Here is an 18,473-nt window from a genome sequence, read left to right on the forward strand (position 1 = left end):
TTATTATAACCTTCATCAACATAATAAAAACTAAATATATCGAAGTATAATGAATAACTAGTGACCTTGTTTGTAAACCTGTCATTGTACTGATTGTACGGACGCCTGTTGTTTCAGGGTTCCGACCCCACCGCGCTCTCCGTCCTCACACAGGTCATCACAGGACAGGTGGGCTTTGTGGACGCAGAGTTTTGTACCACCTGTGGGGAGAAGGGGGCAGATAAACACTGCTCTGTCTGCAAGCTGGTGAGTGTTTCTCGCATCTGCGCTACGCTGGCATAAATCTGTAGCTGGTAGATTCTCATTAAATACTGACTGATCGCTGCTGTTTTAGATAATGTCAAATTAAACACTGGTACAAGGAAAATCAATTCAAATTACTGTGTTCTCCTAATTAGGGCTAACGACCGTCCCAATCCGACCCAGTTTTCAGAAGTGGAGTAAAGACAAACAAGCAGTATTTATTACAGACACATGAACTATGGCTCAATAATAATCTCTAAATTAGCAGAAGAAGAGCAGCAATTGATAGTAATAATAATAAAATTCAATGGTCCTCCAAACTGGCCTATCTTTATGAATGCAATATGTACCTGATTATACTGATAGTCCCTTATGGAAAATAATAGGATTTTAATACCTACCGGTAAATCCTTTTCTCGTAGTCCATAAGGCATATTGGGGGACATTCTGACCCGATCGCACACTGCAGTTTATCGCAGCAGTGCGAACGGGTCAGAACTGCGCATGCGCCGGTGCATGCCAGACAGCCGAAGGGCGTCGGGCCGCTTCGATCGCCTCTGCCTGATTGACAGGCAGAGGCGGTCGCTGGGGGGGGCAGAACAGCGGCGTCTGTCCGCCGTTCCACGGGCGTGGTCCGGCCAATGCAGGCGTGGCCGGACCGAACTGTTCAGCTGTTGTTGTTGTTGTTGTTGTTACCAGCCGTTAGTGGTGTGCGGTATGTAAATCTCACCACCTCTTCTGTTATGTTCCTTCTCTCATATATGTCCTTTCTCCTTCGGGCACCTCTAACTGCCTGTGGGAGGCGGCATAGAGGGGAGGAGCCAGCACACCCAGTTGAAGAAATTTAAAGTGCACTTGGCCGCCAGTGCGCAAAACACTAGCAGTCCCTCAATAGAGGTGAGGAGCAGCTGTAGTCTTTTATTATAAAGGATTGTTTTTATTTGTTGCGTATACATACTTTACCTATAGTAGGTTTCTGCCTTACTGCATGACCTGCATCTAGAGCCAATACATCTCTGAAAACATTACCTGGATGTGCCCCCCCCCCCCCCCCCGCCGGTACCTGGATGCCGGTACCTGGATGTGCGTCTCCCCCCCCCTCCCTGCCGATACCTGGAATACCTGATTGTATTGCTCATGGATCATGCAACAACTTGTGTATGGTGACCAGATATGGTAAGGGTGTTTTTTTTCCTTGCACCCTTGCAGTTTTTTTCCTTGCACCCTGTTGAGGTGCACAAGAACATTTGCCACTGGCCGGAATGTATTTGCCCCCTTAGTGTGTTGTACTGGCTGACTATGTGCTACCAGGTGGGCCAGTTTCCTCGCCCTCCTCATGTCAGTCAGCAGCTGCCTGTGGTGAGCAATATTTGGGTTATACACGGTGAAACGCGTTACTTCCTTGTTATGGGTTCCTGATGAAAGGTGAGTTTCTGAGTAGACATTGTCCCTTATAGCGCAAATTGCTAGCAGCATAGCGATCCGCGTCTAAGTGGAACATTACAGCATTAAGGTAACACGTGCAGAGATGTGCTCTAACATTTCATGGGAGCAAACGCGTCTCTTTCAGGCGGTCTACTGTAACCAGAGCTGTCAGAAGCTACACTGGTTTACACACAAAAAAGTCTGTAAGATCCTGAAGGAGAAGAGGGAGAAGCAGGAACAGGAAGCTGCCAAAGAGAAGAGGAGGCAGGAAAAGTTATCTGCAAAAGGTCAGTGGATTAGCTAGACTTTGTCATGTTGCCGAATGACATGTTAGTGACATTATTGCAGCGCTCCTGTCTGCGCATTCTGTGGGCTGAGTCAGCAGTCATAGCAATGCATCTGCTCTGCTCACTAGGAACCACAGACTGAATGCAATGTACCAATCCCATAATCTGTAATAATATATGTGCCTCACCCTTATTAACTTCATTGGGCATCCGATAATATATAGGTAATGGTAAGTAGAATCCAAAGTGCAGCCATGCTATCCAACCTTATATGGCCATATACTGTCGGGGTGAATATACTCCGGTGGCTCCTGTTAATAATACCATAGGGAGCCAGAAGCAGGTCGGTCAGATGAGACAAGTTCTGCCATAGATGTCATTTTATTTCTGAATTGCCAAAGTGTACAATATTTCAGAGGCTCTGCCCCTTGGCGCCCAGGAAATATGGTGCTGCGCTTACTGGGGACCCTGTGATTCATCAGACTGAGCTGGGCCTTCTTCATTCAGTTGCATGTTGTATTTGCAAGGTTTAGCATCAATGATCTAAAAGTCAGTGTCTCTGTGACACCCACGCATTTCTCCATGCACCCTGATTAGCTACTTTAGGATGGACAGGCTGCTGATTCATCCTTATAGAGGTGATGGGTGTAGTGCATCACATGACATCCCACCATGACCTTCTCTGTGTGGAGGTTGTATGTGCTCCCCACATGTTTGTGTGGATTTCTTCCAACATTCCAAAATGATGCTTTAGGTTAATTGGCTTCTTACAAAGTGTGTGTGTGTGTGTGTGTGTGTGTGTGTGTGTGTGTGTGTGTGTGTGTGTGTGTGTTAAAGAATTCCATTGTTTGACTTTGGTTTGTTAAATATCAAGCTAATGGGCCTGATTCCAAGTCCAGATGCATCTCGCGATTTTCCGCAGACTGCACATGCTTCGCACAAAGCCTGTTTCGGACAGACCTTTCACTTCCAGCATGGGACGGATGCAAGTGCTTAATGATGACAGCTGCGACCAGACACACAATGAGCATTGTTACCATAGACATGAACCCAGACGCATAGTCACATGGGAAGCAGTCAGGATAACGGCAGTCAGATTACCGACGCCGAAATCCCGCCACTATTCGGAATGGCGACACCGGCATCCAGAATGGGTGCACTATCCCAGCGCCGGTAGCCGGGATGCCGAAGAAACAGACACCGCAGCGCAGGAGAGATAAGCTGGGGAGAGGCTTAGGTTTAGGCAGCGGGGACGGGGGTTAGGTTTAGGCAGCGGGGACGGGGGTTAGGTTTAGGCAGCGGGGACGGGGGTTAGGTTTAGGCAGCGGGGACGGGGGTTAGGTTTAGGCAGCGGGGACGGGGGTTAGGTTTAGGCAGCGGGGACGGGGTTAGGTTTAGGCAGCGGGGACGGGTTAGGTTTAGGCACTAAGGGGAGTGGTTTGGGTTAGGCTGCGGGTAGGGAGGGTGGGGAGAGGGGAGAACACCCCTTACTCACCCATGTTGGCTCTTTAGCCAGCGGGGTCCCAGCGTCTGTATTTCGAACGCCGGGATGTCATACTGATCCCGTTCACATTAGCGGAAATTAGTAAATGTGGCTGCCGTAATAGTAGAAGAAATACAGGGATAATTAGCAAATCTTTTTTTTATTTCCTAGAAAAGTGCTCCTTGTCCTGAATGGGAAGATATATACTCTACTTCTCACAGCCTTCAATTTATTAATATTCTTTTATATGGCGCCACAAGGGTTCCGCAGCGCCTAATAAAGTACAAAGCAAATGAGCAAAACAAACAGCGACTTACGGTACAAGACAATGCATGTATGTCTGTGCATTCCTGCTGCTCCTTCGTTGGCTATAGCAACTGCAAGAGTTAATCTGGCGGCAGCGTCTCCGCCGTACATCCGTTGTATCAGAAGAGTGATGTGCTGGGTGATTACATTTCCATGCAGACCAGCCTAGGGAGCGAGCGCCTGCTACTCCCCCCTCCAATCCCTCTGATACACATCTATGGGAAGAAGTGTAAGAACATGATTGTGTGATCGCTGCTTAGCGGGAGAAGCCTTTGTGCAGCTTCGTGCCTTACGTTGAATAGCCTGGAATGGAGGCCGGCTGTAATCCGTCCATTGTTACATTCTCCATTACCCGGCAATATGCAGTGTAATTGTTACCTGCAGCATTGTGGCCCCGCGGGGATCCGCTGCAGTGGGTGTTTATATTCCCTCTGAAAGCTTTCCTCCCGCAAAGTGTGTTCCTGCTGCTACGCTTTCTTGTAAAGGCGGAAAGTTCATAATTGGATCTATACCTCAGATACAAAAAAGTAACACAAAATGATAAAAATACAATGAACGTGATCTTATCCGGATATAATGTGGGAAGCGGCTTCTGAATCAGCAGACGTGACTCCTGCTGCCTGTTCTGTGTGTTACAGGGAAGTAAGGGCAGGGCTTGTTACACCATCATGTGACCTTAATGTATGACCTTGCCCCTAGGCCTACACGGGCTTCTACTAACACGTAGCTTTTTTCCGTGACCACATACGGTTGTTTTACGTTCTTTCCCTGGGTTATGTAACCCATTGGCTCTCCGAATAAGAGTGTATCTGTGGGCAATGGAAAGAATCGGCGCTGACTGAAGAATCCGCGCCAGATTAGCAGGAAGACGTGAGAAGACCAATGAGATTAATGCAGAGAAAATCATTCATAGTTTATTAAAATCATTCATAGCGGTTTAGTAAAACCCGGAGTGCAGAGCAGACGCTATAGTGTATGAAAGGATATGTGCGCCGTCTACGCTGCTGGTAGGGACTCGTCAGTCCCCGAAAGACACTGGCTGGCAGAGAACGAATATTAAAACCAGCGCTGAAAGAGTTGTTGGTTACGTTAATAATATGATGGACGGAAGTATTACAAATACACAGGTTTATTATAAATGGATTAAAAATGTTCTTTAACAAACTGAAAATTCGTGTATGAGGCAGTAATGTCACATTAAGCCACAGTCCCAACTCCTAATACCTCAATGCCGAAGTCCCGGGACATGAATTAAGTCCGTTTAGGGTAGGTGCCAGGTGGAATCCAGCATTAGCAGCCATAAGGTTAGTGGAGGAGCGGGAAGGTGGAATACAAGCAGTCCCGTAGCAGAAGGCCTTTGCAGATAGTAGGCTGCAGGCTGTATCCACCAGGTACCACGTGCACTGCAGAGATCTGGTCCGGATGAGAAACTGAGTCTGGGTCCCAATGTGGCAAACAGCTTGACCCGTTTCACTGGACAATAGAAGCCCCTCTTCCTCAGAAGCATATGTTTGGCTGTAGTGTTTGTATCCATCCTTGTCTTTGTAGTCACTTGATAATTGCTAGAACCATCAGCCAATCTTGCAATGGGCCTGATTCAGAGGTATCCGGACTCCAGGTCGACAGCACAAAGGTCGACGCCAATTGGTCGACACACCTTAGGTCGACATGGACAAAAGGTCGACATGGACAAAAGGTCGACATGAGTTTTTCACGATTTTTTTCTTTTTTTTAACCTTTTCATACTTAACGATCCACGTGGACTACGATTGGAACGGTAATCTGTGCCGAGCGAAGCGGCAGCGGCGCGAAGGCACCATGCCCGAAGCATGGCGAGCGAAGCGAGCCATGCGAGGGGACGCGGTGCACTAATTGGGGTTCCCGGTCACTCTACGAAGAAAACGACACCAAAAAAACATAAAAAACTCATGTCGACCTTTTTCCATGTCGACCTTGTTCCTGTCGACCTTTTGTACATGTCGACCTTTTGTCCATGTCGACCTAAGGTGTGTCGACCTAAAGTGTCGACCTTTGTGCTGTCGACCCGGAGTCCCAGACCCGATTCAGAGGTGGCCACATCTTATGACACAGAAGCACCTGAGCCCTATGCTAATGCCGCATGCAGGGCCTTGTGCCTGTGGAAATCCGCAATTTCTTCACCTGAACATTGCATCCTGTGTCAGTGCTACAGCGTCTTTAGACGCATCCACTGTCAGCGACACACCTGCTTCTAGTTAGACGCCTCACTGATACCTCCCAGGAACACCCACTGAAGTCCACCGCTCTTGCGTACAAATTCATTGTACATTCTGTGGTAACCATCAGGACGTATGTGATATGGAGCTCATCACATGCGCAGCGGTTCCACCTTCAGCCAACGTGGTGTAGAGTCGAATCCTGTGTAATGCTGTAATGTTCCTCTGTAGTCTGTCATTTTCCTCCCATGTCCCCCAGCTATGACAGACCCGTGTTAAATGCCCAGTTCACATCTAAACTGGTCATGCCCAGATTGGGCCGTGAAACTCCCCATATGCTGCCTATAAATAATATTTATTGACTGGTCCACATAAAGTCCTGATCAACGTTTTGTTACGTCCTTCTTATAAGACGGGCATCTTTCCTTACATCTTCCCTATAGCTTATGGCAGCAAGAAAACGGTGTTCTAACTAAACGATGTAATGAGGCTTCTATTCCGCCATTTTGGCAAGGGCGACTCAAGTTATAATTTGCCCAAAGGCCCAGGACGCACCTCAGTCTCCTATTGTATGGTCACTTTTGTCCTTGCAGTAATTTTTACTATCCATAGTATCAAAGTGGCTTTATACCCAGTGGTGGATCTGTGTAACCTACGGGAGGATCTGACCCCTTCACAGGCCACCCACATACTACCATTTGATTTTATGGTAAATATGTAATTGCTTCAAGAGTCTTTTTAGGTATTTTTGGTCTGATTTAGAGGCGGACGCAGTTGAGAGAATGAACGCACTACGTGCATGTAGTTTCCTTGGCCTTGCAAGGCCACCTACGACGACAATCCTGAGTAAGCTCAGGCTTCCTCAGCCTGTCGTTGCAGATGAACATCGCGACTGGTGGTCGCAATGTTTATCTGATACGCGATCGCATTGCAAATGCAGGGAGGAGGTGATATGCTGCAAACAGCTTTGCAATTGCGATCCTTAGTAAGTTAGGCCCAGAGTGCGATGGCTGATGCATTTGCGTACAACATCACTATTACTTGAGGGCATCTGCGATCCATGGGCAGTTCAGGTTGGAGACTTGGGTGGTGACCTAAAGTCTTCACTAAAAGAGGAGTCATGGGCATGTTATGGGAGTGTCAGGGGGCGTGTCATCATGCAGCTGGAATCTCTCTTGCAGCACCTCAGCCACCGTGGCCGTATCTTATGAAAGTTACAAGGGAGACTCCCCAGATTAAAGTTATGTTATTTTCTCTGGATTTATCATGGAAATATAACTGGCAAACTGTGTGTGTATTATCTTAATACAGGTCGGGTCTCCCATACGGAAAACCGGAATATTCCAGCCCTGTAGTGATGTCATGATGTGACCCGACGTCACATCATGGCCCGTCAACCATTCCCTCGCTGCTAGCCCTTCCAGGGCCTTATACAGCGCTGATCACAATCCTGGGCTGTGGTTTTGGTGTCTGCGCACGTGCACTGGCTGCAGTGTGCGTGCGCAGGCTATCATGATGCAGTCACATCCTGGAAGGATGCAATCGAGTTATGATTGACAGGTGACGAGCATCCGGGGGCGGCAATGCAGTGTGGGGGAAGGGGTGGGTGGAAATGCAGGAGGGTCATGGCTGTTTTTGGGGTCGGCCGATGATGTCGCCTGCGTTTCCTGCGTGTGGAAACATGGAGGCGGTACCTCTGCCTAACAGGGGTCAGCCTCTATTGGATGCGATCGCAATGTGGGGTAGTGCAAAGAAGAAATATGGAAAGGTGATACCATCTCACACATCCTACATTGGGGCAGATGTATTAACCTGGAGAAGGCATAAGGAAGTGATAAACCAGTGATATGTGCAAGGTGATAAATGCACCAGCCAATCAGATCCTAACTGTTAATTTACATATTGGAGCTGATTGGCTGGTGCCTTTATCACCTTGCACATATCACTGGTTTATCACTTCCATATGCCTTCTCCAGGTTAATACATCTGTCCCATTGTATGGCGTCTTATTTTCCCCTATTATTAGAAATGAGAACTGTTTTCCCAGCTTATTCCTTCTCCCTGTGTCTTTGGTGCATTCCGCTAATGAGCTCTGAATAGGTAAAGCTTAATCCTAGCCACGGTGTATTTCACAATGTATTTAATGTTACTCGTTCTCTCTCCGCTGGTAAAGCTAGATGGAGGTAGATTTGTTGCTGGGCCTGTACTACTAATTGTTAATGAGTACAAAGAGCACTACTTCATATACAATGTCACTGGAAACTTACCATCGCTGCTAATTAATGTCCTTTCAGAGATCCATAGAATGTACAATAATAACTTCTCCGGTGCAAATAGACTTTCTCTGACGTCCTAGTGGATGCTGGGAACTCCGTAAGGACCATGGGGAATAGACAGGCTCCGCTGGAGACTGGGCACTCTAAAAGAAAGATTAGGTACTATCTGGTGTGCACTGGCTCCTCCCTCTATGCCCCTCCTCCAGACCTCAGTTAGAATCTGTGCCCGGCCAGAGCTGGGTGCTCCTAGTGGGCTCTCCTGAGCTTGCTAGAAAAGAAAGTATTTGTTAGGTTTTTTATTTTCAGTGAGATCTGACAACAGACTCACTGCTACGTGGGACTGAGGGGAGAGAAGCAAACCTACCTGCTTGCAGCTAGCTTGTGCTTCTTAGGCTACTGGACACCATTAGCTCCAGAGGGTTCGAACACCGGGCCTGACCTCGATCGTCCGTTCCCGGAGCCGCGCCGCCGTCCCCCTTGCAGAGCCAGAAGACAGAAGAGAACTCCTGTCTTCATTAAGGTAGCGCACAGCACCGCTGCTGTGCGCCATTGCTCCCACAGCACACCACACACTCCGGTCACTGTAGGGTGCAGGGCGCTGGGAGGGGCGCCCTGGGCAGCAATTCTAATACCTTTTGGCAAAAATACGCATAATACAGTCTCATAACTGTATATGTGTAAAACCCCCCGCCATTAAAGTACATAACAGCGGACAGAAGCCTGCTGCTGAGGGGGCGGGGCCTTCTTCCTCAGCACACCAGCGCCATTTTCCCTTCACAGCTCCGCTGGAAGCAGCTCCCCAGGCTCTCCCCTGCAGTATCCTGTTACAAAAAGGGTAAAAAAGAGAGGGGGGCACATAAATTTAGGCGCAAAATAATATATTTAAGCAGCTATTGGGTAAATCACTTTTTGTAGTGTGAATGCCTGTGTTATATAGCGCTGTGGTGTGTTCTGGCATACTCTCTCTCTGTCTCCCCAAAGGACTTTGTGGGGTCCAGTCCTCAGTCTGAGCATTCCCTGTGTGTGTGCGGTGTGTCGGTACGGCTGTGTCGACATGTTTGATGAGGAGGGTTACGTGGAGGCGGAGCAGGGGCAGATAAGTGTGGTGTCGCCCCCGACGGAACCGACACCTGATTGGATGGATATGTGGAAGGTCTTAACCGACAGTGTCAACTCCTTACATAAAAGGTTCGATGACGCAGCAGCCTTGGGACAGCCGGGGTCTCAGCCCGCACCTGCCCAGGCGACTTAGAAGCCGTCAGGGGCTCATAAACGCACGCTAGCTCAGATGGCAGACACAGATGTCGACACGGAGTCTGACTCCAGTGTAGATGAGACAAATGTACAGTATACAAAGGCCATTCCGATGCATGATTACTGCAATGAAAGATGTATTGCACATATCTGACGTTAACCCGGTTACCACCAAGTGGGGTATTATGTTTGGGGAGAAAAAGCAGCCAGTGACTTTTCCCCCATTTGATGAATTAAATGAATTGTGTGAAGAAGCGTGGAGTTCCCCTGATAAGAAACTAGTGATTTCTAAGAGGTTACTGATGGCGTACCCTTTCCCGCCAACGGATAGGTTACGTTGGGAAACATCCCCAAGGGTGGACAAGGCGCTCACACGCTTATCTAAAAGGGTGGCACTGCTGTCTCAGGATACGGCCGCCCTAAAGGAGCCTGCGGATAGAAAGCAGGAAGCTATCCTGAAGTCTGTGTATACATACTCTGGTACTCTACTGAGACCTGCTATTGCTTCAGCCTGGATGTGTAGTGCTGTAGCAGCATGGACTGATACCCGGTCAGATAACATTGAGTCCCTCGACAGGGATACTATTTTGCTAACCATAGAGCATATAAAAGACGTTGTCTTATATATGCGGGATGCCCAGAGGGACATTTGCCTCCTGGCATCTAGAATTAATGCAATGTCCATTTCTGCCAGGAGAGTATTATGGATGTTTGGGGACGGTCTCTCGGACCTCGTATCCACAGCAACAGCTGGGAAGTCGACTTTTTTACCTCAGGTTCCCTCACAGCCTAAGAAAGCACTGTATTATCAAATGCAGTCCTTTCGGCCTCAGAAAGGCAAGCGGGTCAGAGGCGCATCCTTTCTGCCCAGAGGCAAGGGTAGAGGAAAGAAGCTGCACCAGGCAGCTAGTTCCCAGGAACAAAAATCCTCCCCTGCTTCCACTAAGTCCACCGCATGACGTTGGGGCTCCACAGGCGGAGCCAAGTGCGGTGGGGGCGCGTCTCAGAAACTTCAGCAACCAGTGGGTTTGCTCACAGGTGGATCTCTGGGCTGTACAAATTGTATCTCAGGGATACAAGCTGGTGTTCGAGGCGACTCCCCCTCGCCGTTGCCTCAAATCAGCCTTGCCAGCTGCTCCCAGGGAAAGGGAGGTAGTACTGGCGGCAATTCACAAGCTGTACCTCCAGCAGGTGATAATCAAGGTCCCCCTCCTCCAACAGGGAAGGGGTTACTATTCCACAATGTTTGTGGTACCGAAACCGGACGGTTCGGTGAGACCCATTCTAAATTTAAAATCCTTGAACACTTTTATATAAAGAAGTTCAAGTTCAAAATGGAATCGCTCACGGCGGTTATTGCAAGCCTGGAAGAGGGGGATTTTATGGTGTCGCTGGACATCAAGGATGCTTACTTGCATGTCCCCATTTACCCACCTCACCAGGAGTCCCTCAGGTTTGTGGTACAGGACTGTCATTACCAATTTCAGACGTTGCCGTTTGGTCTCTCCACGGCACCGAGAATATTTACCAAGGTAATGGCCGAAATGATGATACTCCTTCGGAAGAAGGGAGTTATAATTATCCCGTACTTGTACGATCTCCTTATAAAGGCGAGGTCCAGAGAGCAGTTGTTGGTCAGCGTAGCACTCTCTCTGGAAGTGTTGCAACAGCACGGCTGGATTCTGAATATCCCAAAGTCGCAGCTGATTCCTACGACGCGTCTGCCTTTCCTGGGCATGTTTCTGGGGACAGAACAGAAGAAGGTGTTTCCCCCGGTGGAGAAGGCCCAGGAATTGTCATCTCTGGTCAGGGACCTCCTGAAACCAAAACAGGTGTCGGTGCATCACTGCACGTGAATCCTGGGAAAGATGGTGACTTCTTATGAAGCAATTCCCTTCGGCAGGTTCCATGCAAGGAATTTTCAGTGGGATCTGTTGGACAAATGGTCCGGATCGCATCTTCAGATGCATCGGTTGATCACCCTGTCCCCGAGGGCCAGGGTGTCTCTGCTGTGGTGGCTGCAGAGTGCTCATCTTCAAGAGGGCCGCAGGTTCAGCATACAGGACTGGGTCCTGGTGACCACGGATGCAAGCCTCCGAGGATGGGGGGCAGTCATTCAGGGAAGAAACTTCCAAGGGCAGTGGTCAAGTCTGGAGACTTCACTACACATAAATATTCTGGAACTAAGGGCCTTTTACAACGCCCTGAGTCAAGCAGAGCCCCTGCTTCAAAACCAACCAGTGCTGATTCAGTCAGACAACATCACAGCGGTCGCCCATGTAAACCGCCAGGGCGGCACAAGAAGCAGGATGGCAATGGCAGAAGCCACAAGGATTCTTCGATGGGCGGAGAATCACGTGCTAGCACTGTCAGCAGTGTTCATTCCGGGAGTGGACAACTGGGAAGCAGACTTCCTCAGCAGACACGACCTCCACCCGGGAGAGTGGGGACTTCATCAAGAAGTCTTCACACAGATTGTAAATCGTTGGGAACTGCCACAGGTGGACATGATGGCGTCCCGCCTCAAAAAAAAGCTAAAAAGATATTGCGCCAGGTCAAGGGACCCTCAGGCGATAGCTGTGGACGCACTTGTGACACCGTGGGTGTACCAGTCGGTTTATGTGTTCCCTCCTCTTCCTCTCATACCCAAGGTACTGAGGATAGTAAGAAAGAGAGGAGTAAGAACTATACTCATCGTTCTGGATTGGCCAAGAAGAACTTGGTACCCGGAACTACAAGAAATGATCTCAGAGGACCCATGGCCTCTGCCTCTCAGGCAGGACCTGTTACAGCAGGGTTCCTGTCTGTTCCAAGACTTACCGCGGCTGCGTTTGACGGCATGGCGGTTGAACGCCGGATCCTAGCGGAAAAGGGCATTCCAGATGAAGTCATTCCTACGCTGCTAAAAGCTAGGAAGGATGTGACAGCAAAGCATTATCACCGCATATGGCGGAAATATGTTGCTTGGTGTGAGGCCAGGAAGGCCCCAACAGAGGAATTCCAGCTGGGTTGATTTCTGCACTTCCTACAGTCAAGGGTGACTATGGGCCTAAAATTTGGGTCCATAAAGGTCCAGATTTCGGCCCTATCTATTTTCTTTCAAAAAGAACTGGCTTTACTGCCTGAAGTTCAGACGTTTGTTAAGGGAGTACTGCATATTCAGCCCCCTTTTGTGCCTCCAGTGGCACCTTGGGATCTTAACGTTGTGTTGGATTTCCTGAAATCCCACTGGTTAAGACCGTGGAGCTAAAGTATCTCACGTGGAAGGTGGTCATGCTGTTGGCCTTGGCTTCAGCTAGGCGTGTGTCAGAATTGGCGGCTTTGTCATGTAAAAGCCCATATCTGATCATCCATATGGACAGGGCAGAATTGAGGACTTGTCCCCAGTTTCTCCCAAAGGTGGTATCAGCGTTTCATTTGAACCAACCTATTGTGGTGCCTGCGGCTACTCGGGACTTGGAGGATTCCAAGTTGCTGGACGTAGTCCGGGCTTTGAAAATTTTATGTTTCCAGGACGGCTGGAGTCAGGAAAACTGACTCGCTATTTATCCTGCATGCACCCAACAAGCTGGGTGCTCCTGCTTCAAAGCAGACTATTGCTCGCTGGATCTGTAGCACGATTCAGCTGGCACATTCTGTGGCTGGACTGCCGCATCCTAAATCAGTAAAAGCCCATTCCACGAGGAAGGTGGGCTCTTCTTGGGCGGCTGCCCGAGGGGTCTCGGATTTACAGCTTTGCCGAGCTGCTACTTGGTCGGGTTCAAACACATTTGCTAAATTCTACAAGTTTGATACCCTGGCTGAGGAGGACCTTGAGTTTGCTCATTCGGTGCTGCAGAGTCATCCGCACTCTCCCGCCCGTTTGGGAGCTTTGGTATAATCCCCATGGTCCTTACGGAGTTCCCAGCATCCACTAGGATGTCAGAGAAAATAAGAATTTACTCACCGGTAATTCTATTTATCGTAGTCCGTAGTGGATGCTGGGCGCCCGTCCCTAGTGCGGACTCTGCAATACATGTATATAGTTATTGCTTAACTAAAGGGTTATTGTTATGAGCCATCCGTTGAATGAGGCTCAGTTATTGTTCATACTGTTAACTGGGTATGGTTATCACAAGTTGTACAGTGTGATTGGTGTGGCTGGTATGAGTCTTACCCTGGATTCCAAATCCTTTCCTTGTTGTGTCAGCTCTTCCGGGCACAGTTTCCCTAATTGAGGTCTGGAGGAGGGGCATAGAGGGAGGAGCCAGTGCACACCAGATAGTACCTAATCTTTCTTTTAGAGTGCCCAGTCTCCTGCGGAGCCCGTCTATTCTCCATGGTCCTTACAGAGTTCCCAACATCCACTACGGACTACGAGAAATAGAATTACTGGTGAGTAAATTTTTATTATAATATTGAAAACAGAATATAGACATAGGGCATAATTTAAATGTTATCGCCGGTCCCGGCAGCTATTCAAATGCGAATTCCCCCCCATAATGTCACCTTGTTCACTATGTCGGCATGTGAAATGTCAACATTCTGCAGGGGCAGAGGGTTAGGCCTTAGGGGAAGGTTTAGGTTTCAAGAGGGTAGGGTTATGCACTAGGTGGAAGGTTAGGCACTGGGGGAGGTACAGGTTACAGGAGGGGAAGGTTGAGATTAGGCTGTGGCAGCGAAAGGTTAGGGCTAGGCCACGGGAGGAGGTATAGTTTAGGCTGCAGCAGTGAAGGGTTAGGATACAAGAGCGGAAGGTTAAGGCTATGCTGCGGTAGTTGGTGTTTGGACACGGGAGGGGGAAGGTTAAGGTTAGATTGTGGCAGCAGAGGGTTAGGCACTAGGAGGAGGGTTACGGTAAGACTAGGAGGCGAAGGTTAGGCACTAGGGGGAGGGTTACGGTGAGACTAGGAGGCGAAGGTTAGGCACTAGGGGGAGGGTTACGGTGAGACTAGGAGGCGAAGGTTAGGCACTAGGGGGAGGGTTACGGTGAGACTAGGAGGCGAAGGTTAGGCACTAGGGGGAGGGTTACGGTGAGACTAGGAGGCGAGGGTTAGGCACTAGGGGGAGGGTTACGGTGAGACTAGGAGGCGAAGGTTAGGCACTAGGGGGAGGGTTACGGTGAGACTAGGAGGCGAGGGTTAGGCACTAGGGGGAGGGTTACGGTGAGACTAGGAGGCGAAGGTTAGGCACTAGGGGGAGGGTTATGGTGAGACTAGGAGGCTAAGGTTAGGCACTAGGGGGAGGGTTATGGTGAGACTAGGAGGCGAAGGTTAGGCACTAGGGGGAGGGTTACGGTTAGACTAGGAGGCGAGGGTTAGGCACTAGGGGGAGGGTTACGGTGAGACTAGGAAGCGAGGGTTAGGCACTAGGGGGAGGGTTACGGTGAGACTAGGAGGCGAAGGTAAGGCACTAGGGGGAGGGTTACGGTGAGACTAGGAGGCTAAGGTTAGGCACTAGGGGGAGGGTTATGGTGAGACTAGGAGGCTAAGGTTAGGCACTAGGGGGAGGGTTATATTGTAGCAAGGTTAGGCTACGGGAGGAGAGGAATAGGTTAGGTTTCAGCAGCGGGGGGTTAGGCTCCGGGATGGTTAGAATACGGGAGGGGAAGGTTAGGGTTAGGCTACGGGAGGGGAAGGATAAGGTTAGGCTGCGTCAGTGGGGATACATGATAAACCTTACACAACGAAATCTATTCTTAATTACAGAGGCTCAAACTGCTGCACCAGAAGAGAGGTGTGAGGCACCCGAGGAGGAGAAAACCGAAGCGCCCAAAGAAAGCGAGAACCCTGAGTCCACAGAAGGTGACGTGACGGAGAAGCCTGCAGCCTCCCCACCAACAGACCAAGCCTCTAGCGACGCGCACCAGTCACTCACACCTGATGCGTCAGAGGAATGAGCCCCTGATCACCGCTACCCTCTAAAGGAAGAAACCTGTCGCTCTGCCATGGAGCTCAAGATCCCAGAATGCCCTGTGAGCGGGAACCTTGCAAGACACAATGGGACTTGTAGTTCTACAAAGAAAGGAGGTCCAAGGATTGCCCGAGCCAGCTGTAAAGGTGTGAGAACCCAGATTTGTGCAGCTGTGTTGGGATCCCCCAGATTTTCGCACTTTTACAAACTTTAGCCCTAAGTGAGGAAAACTGCTTATACTGTCCCTATTAGATTTCTTTATGCTGCCTCTATCCGTGTGTCACAAGTGTCATGTATACATTATTCTGTGTAATGAAGTAGCTACACGTTATATATTTCACTTGGAAAGGAGTGTGATAAACCTCTACTGTACTTTCTGTTCTGCCACACAAGAAAGCATAGCCTCCTCCTAAGAGCCACCATGATGGCTAAGTTCCGCAGTTCCGTCTTGTAGCTGGTAATTGCTAAGCCTGGCCAAATCGTGCCCTCATGAAGCTCAAATAGGGGGCAGAACATTCAGGTTTCTTGCTGCCTTATCGTGAGGGGCAACAGTAAAGTACTTTAATTACAGCTACATCTGATGATGCATTTTGTTAAAGCTACAAGATGTCACCACCAGGTAATTGTCAATCTGACTAGACCATGCAGTCCACTGGGGGAACATTTCAGAATTATTCTACTACTACTGACAGCATAAAGCAGCAAACCCACATAAGAGGGTTTTTTTTACCTTTAAATTCTTCTTATGTTGTTTTCATAGCTCTTCCAAATCATGACTTCCTTTTCAAAATCTCTCTGGAGGGAAGATTAGTATGGTTGCCAGTGGCACACAGACACACACACTCACAGCTCCCAGTTTGTTATGACAGAGGGGGCACCCCGAGCTAAGGGAGGTGTCCCAAAGCTGCTCCGCTCACTACATCAGTGTGACTGGTTGCCATGGGAGTTTTCATGATACTGTGCGGAAAAAAATCACTGATAGCAGCCTGAGGAACCAATCTAAGGGACAAATGGTAACTACCTTCCTTTCACCACAGTGATTTCCTTTAAAACTTGGATTGCTGCTTTACAGGATAACTCCACCCAAAGCAAACATGTGAGTTTGGGTGGTCAGATAACATGAGTAAATATGAGATGGCTATCTCCACATTCCCGATGGGAAGGATCATTTCCTAGCAGTATGTTTAGGTACCACTTCCTCCTCAGCCCTTCCCAAGTTTTCCATTAACTTTTTTACTTTATATCTTTAGAAAATACATTCTTGATCCGCTCTGGATCCTGCAAGGCATCTGCCGGCCCAGACAATGATGCAGTAAACAAATGGGTTTTATATGCCACAAAAATGCAGAACTGAAAACAACTGAATCCCGAGTACAGGTTTATGCAAATGTTTTCCTGTTCCATCCAGAGGGACTGCGGACGGTCTTCCATGAGGCGTCCTGTTTATCGCTTCTGCTCCTGGTAACTGATGTGTGTGAAACCTGTCTCCATCTGGATTATAACAGACGTTTCATTTGAGCAAACTGCTTTTCTTTATTGCTTTCTGTGTCCTGTTTTGACAGTTTATATAATAAAATATTTTCTGACTTGAAAGATTTATTGGCTGCACACACAATGGAGGTAGAGAGTTTGTGGGGTGTGGTTCGTTTTATCGACAATGTTTAGGTCGACAGTCACTAGGTCGACATGGATGGAAGGTCGACAGGGTTTCTAGGTTGACATGTGCTAGGTCGACAGGTCTAAAGGTCGACATGAGGACATTTTTTTTTATTTATTTTTTGTCGTTTTCTTCGTAAAGTGACCGGGATCCCAAATTAGTGCACCGCGTCCCCTCGCATGGCTCGCTTCGCTCGCCATGCTTTGGGCATGGTGCCTTCGCTTCGCTCGGCACACTTTACCGTTCCAATCGTAGTCCACGTGGATCGTTAAGTATGAAAAAATCCAAAAAATAAAATAAAAAATTGGAAAAACTCATGTCGACCTTTAGAGCTGTCGACCTAGCACATGTCGACCTAGAAACCCTGTCGACCTTCCATCCATGTCGACCTAGTGACTGTTGACCTATAGTGGTCGACCTAAACATTGTCGACCTAGACACTGTCGATCTTCAGACCGGATCCCGAGTTTGTGAGCATGTTTAATCCTTTAGGCTTGCAATGCATACTGGGAGTCATAGTTCCAAACAGCACGGGGCTTTCAGTGTTACTGTGGTGACAGTAATAGTAAGGGAAGGAACACTGTGGATATTGATGCTTGTTATACTGGGTAAGGGAGGAACTCTGGTCACCCTCAGACTCGCCTCTTTCTGCTCGTCATTACCGAAACACAACCGTTATTAATTGAGGCAGTTCTTTGGGCTGATCTTTGCTGCGTTGATGTTTTAAGGGTGGGACTGTTCTCCAATCCAAGAGTGTAAACTGCATAATGGATCTTTGGTACGACCTTAGTAAGACTTTATCTTCTAAATTATGCAAGTCTTTGCTGTGGAAAAAAATAAAACTGTTGGTAAGTGCATTGGAAGGTTCACACTGTGCTTCTAAGCAACCCGGTCAGGGTAATACACCAGAAATACGGAGAGTCAATTGTCTTCTATGATGGGGCGTGCACTGACTACTATAAGTTATGGTACTGGCAAAAAGAATTATACGTAGACATATACATAAGTCACTATTTTCTGCAGTCTGTTCCAGCTTCTTCATGCCTGCATGCAATTCTTCATATGGGACACTGAAGGGCCCATTTACTATATAATACATGTTGAATATGTTCTGGGAGGGATCTTACTGCTCAGGATCGCATTCCAATATGTGATCCTATCGGGTGAATGTATCACGCAGCACCTGCAGGGAGAGCGACTCCGAAAATGACCCCATCTCTGCGATGTGCTCTACGGGCCTCCTAAGCATGTGCAGTGACCGCAATGCACCGAGGAATTTTTGGCGGAGGGTTACTGGGGGGGGGAGGTGGGGGTGGCTGCCGGATCTTCTTTCTTCACATATCCAATATTGATACATCGGGCAGCATTGCATTCCCTATAAAAACCTATGGGGGATGCGGCTGCGGGCAGAAATGGAGGGACCTGCTGCGATCCCTCCTTTATACATACCAGGGA

General features: G+C 48.6%; 2 protein-coding genes across 2 annotated transcripts in view; one reads left to right on the forward strand and one right to left on the reverse strand.

Moving 5' to 3' along the window:
* Window positions 1–16,954, forward strand: part of ANKMY2 (ankyrin repeat and MYND domain containing 2) — a 102,330-nt gene extending 85,376 nt beyond the window's left edge. Inside the window, exons 8-10 of the mRNA XM_063924412.1 lie at window positions 118–246; window positions 1,814–1,955; window positions 15,157–16,954. Coding sequence (XP_063780482.1) covers window positions 118–246; window positions 1,814–1,955; window positions 15,157–15,347 — 462 coding nt within the window. The 3' untranslated portion in view covers window positions 15,348–16,954. The remainder of the gene's footprint in view (window positions 1–117; window positions 247–1,813; window positions 1,956–15,156) is intronic.
* A 461-nt stretch (window positions 16,955–17,415) lies between these two features.
* Window positions 17,416–18,473, reverse strand: part of LRRC72 (leucine rich repeat containing 72) — a 98,077-nt gene continuing 97,019 nt past the window's right edge. The window contains exon 9 of the mRNA XM_063924414.1: window positions 17,416–17,842. Within this exon, the coding sequence (XP_063780484.1) occupies window positions 17,677–17,842 (166 nt within the window). The 3' untranslated portion in view covers window positions 17,416–17,676. The remainder of the gene's footprint in view (window positions 17,843–18,473) is intronic.

The sequence above is a fragment of the Pseudophryne corroboree genome, chromosome 5, assembly GCF_028390025.1.
Source record: "Pseudophryne corroboree isolate aPseCor3 chromosome 5, aPseCor3.hap2, whole genome shotgun sequence".
Lineage (NCBI taxonomy): Eukaryota > Metazoa > Chordata > Amphibia > Anura > Myobatrachidae > Pseudophryne > Pseudophryne corroboree.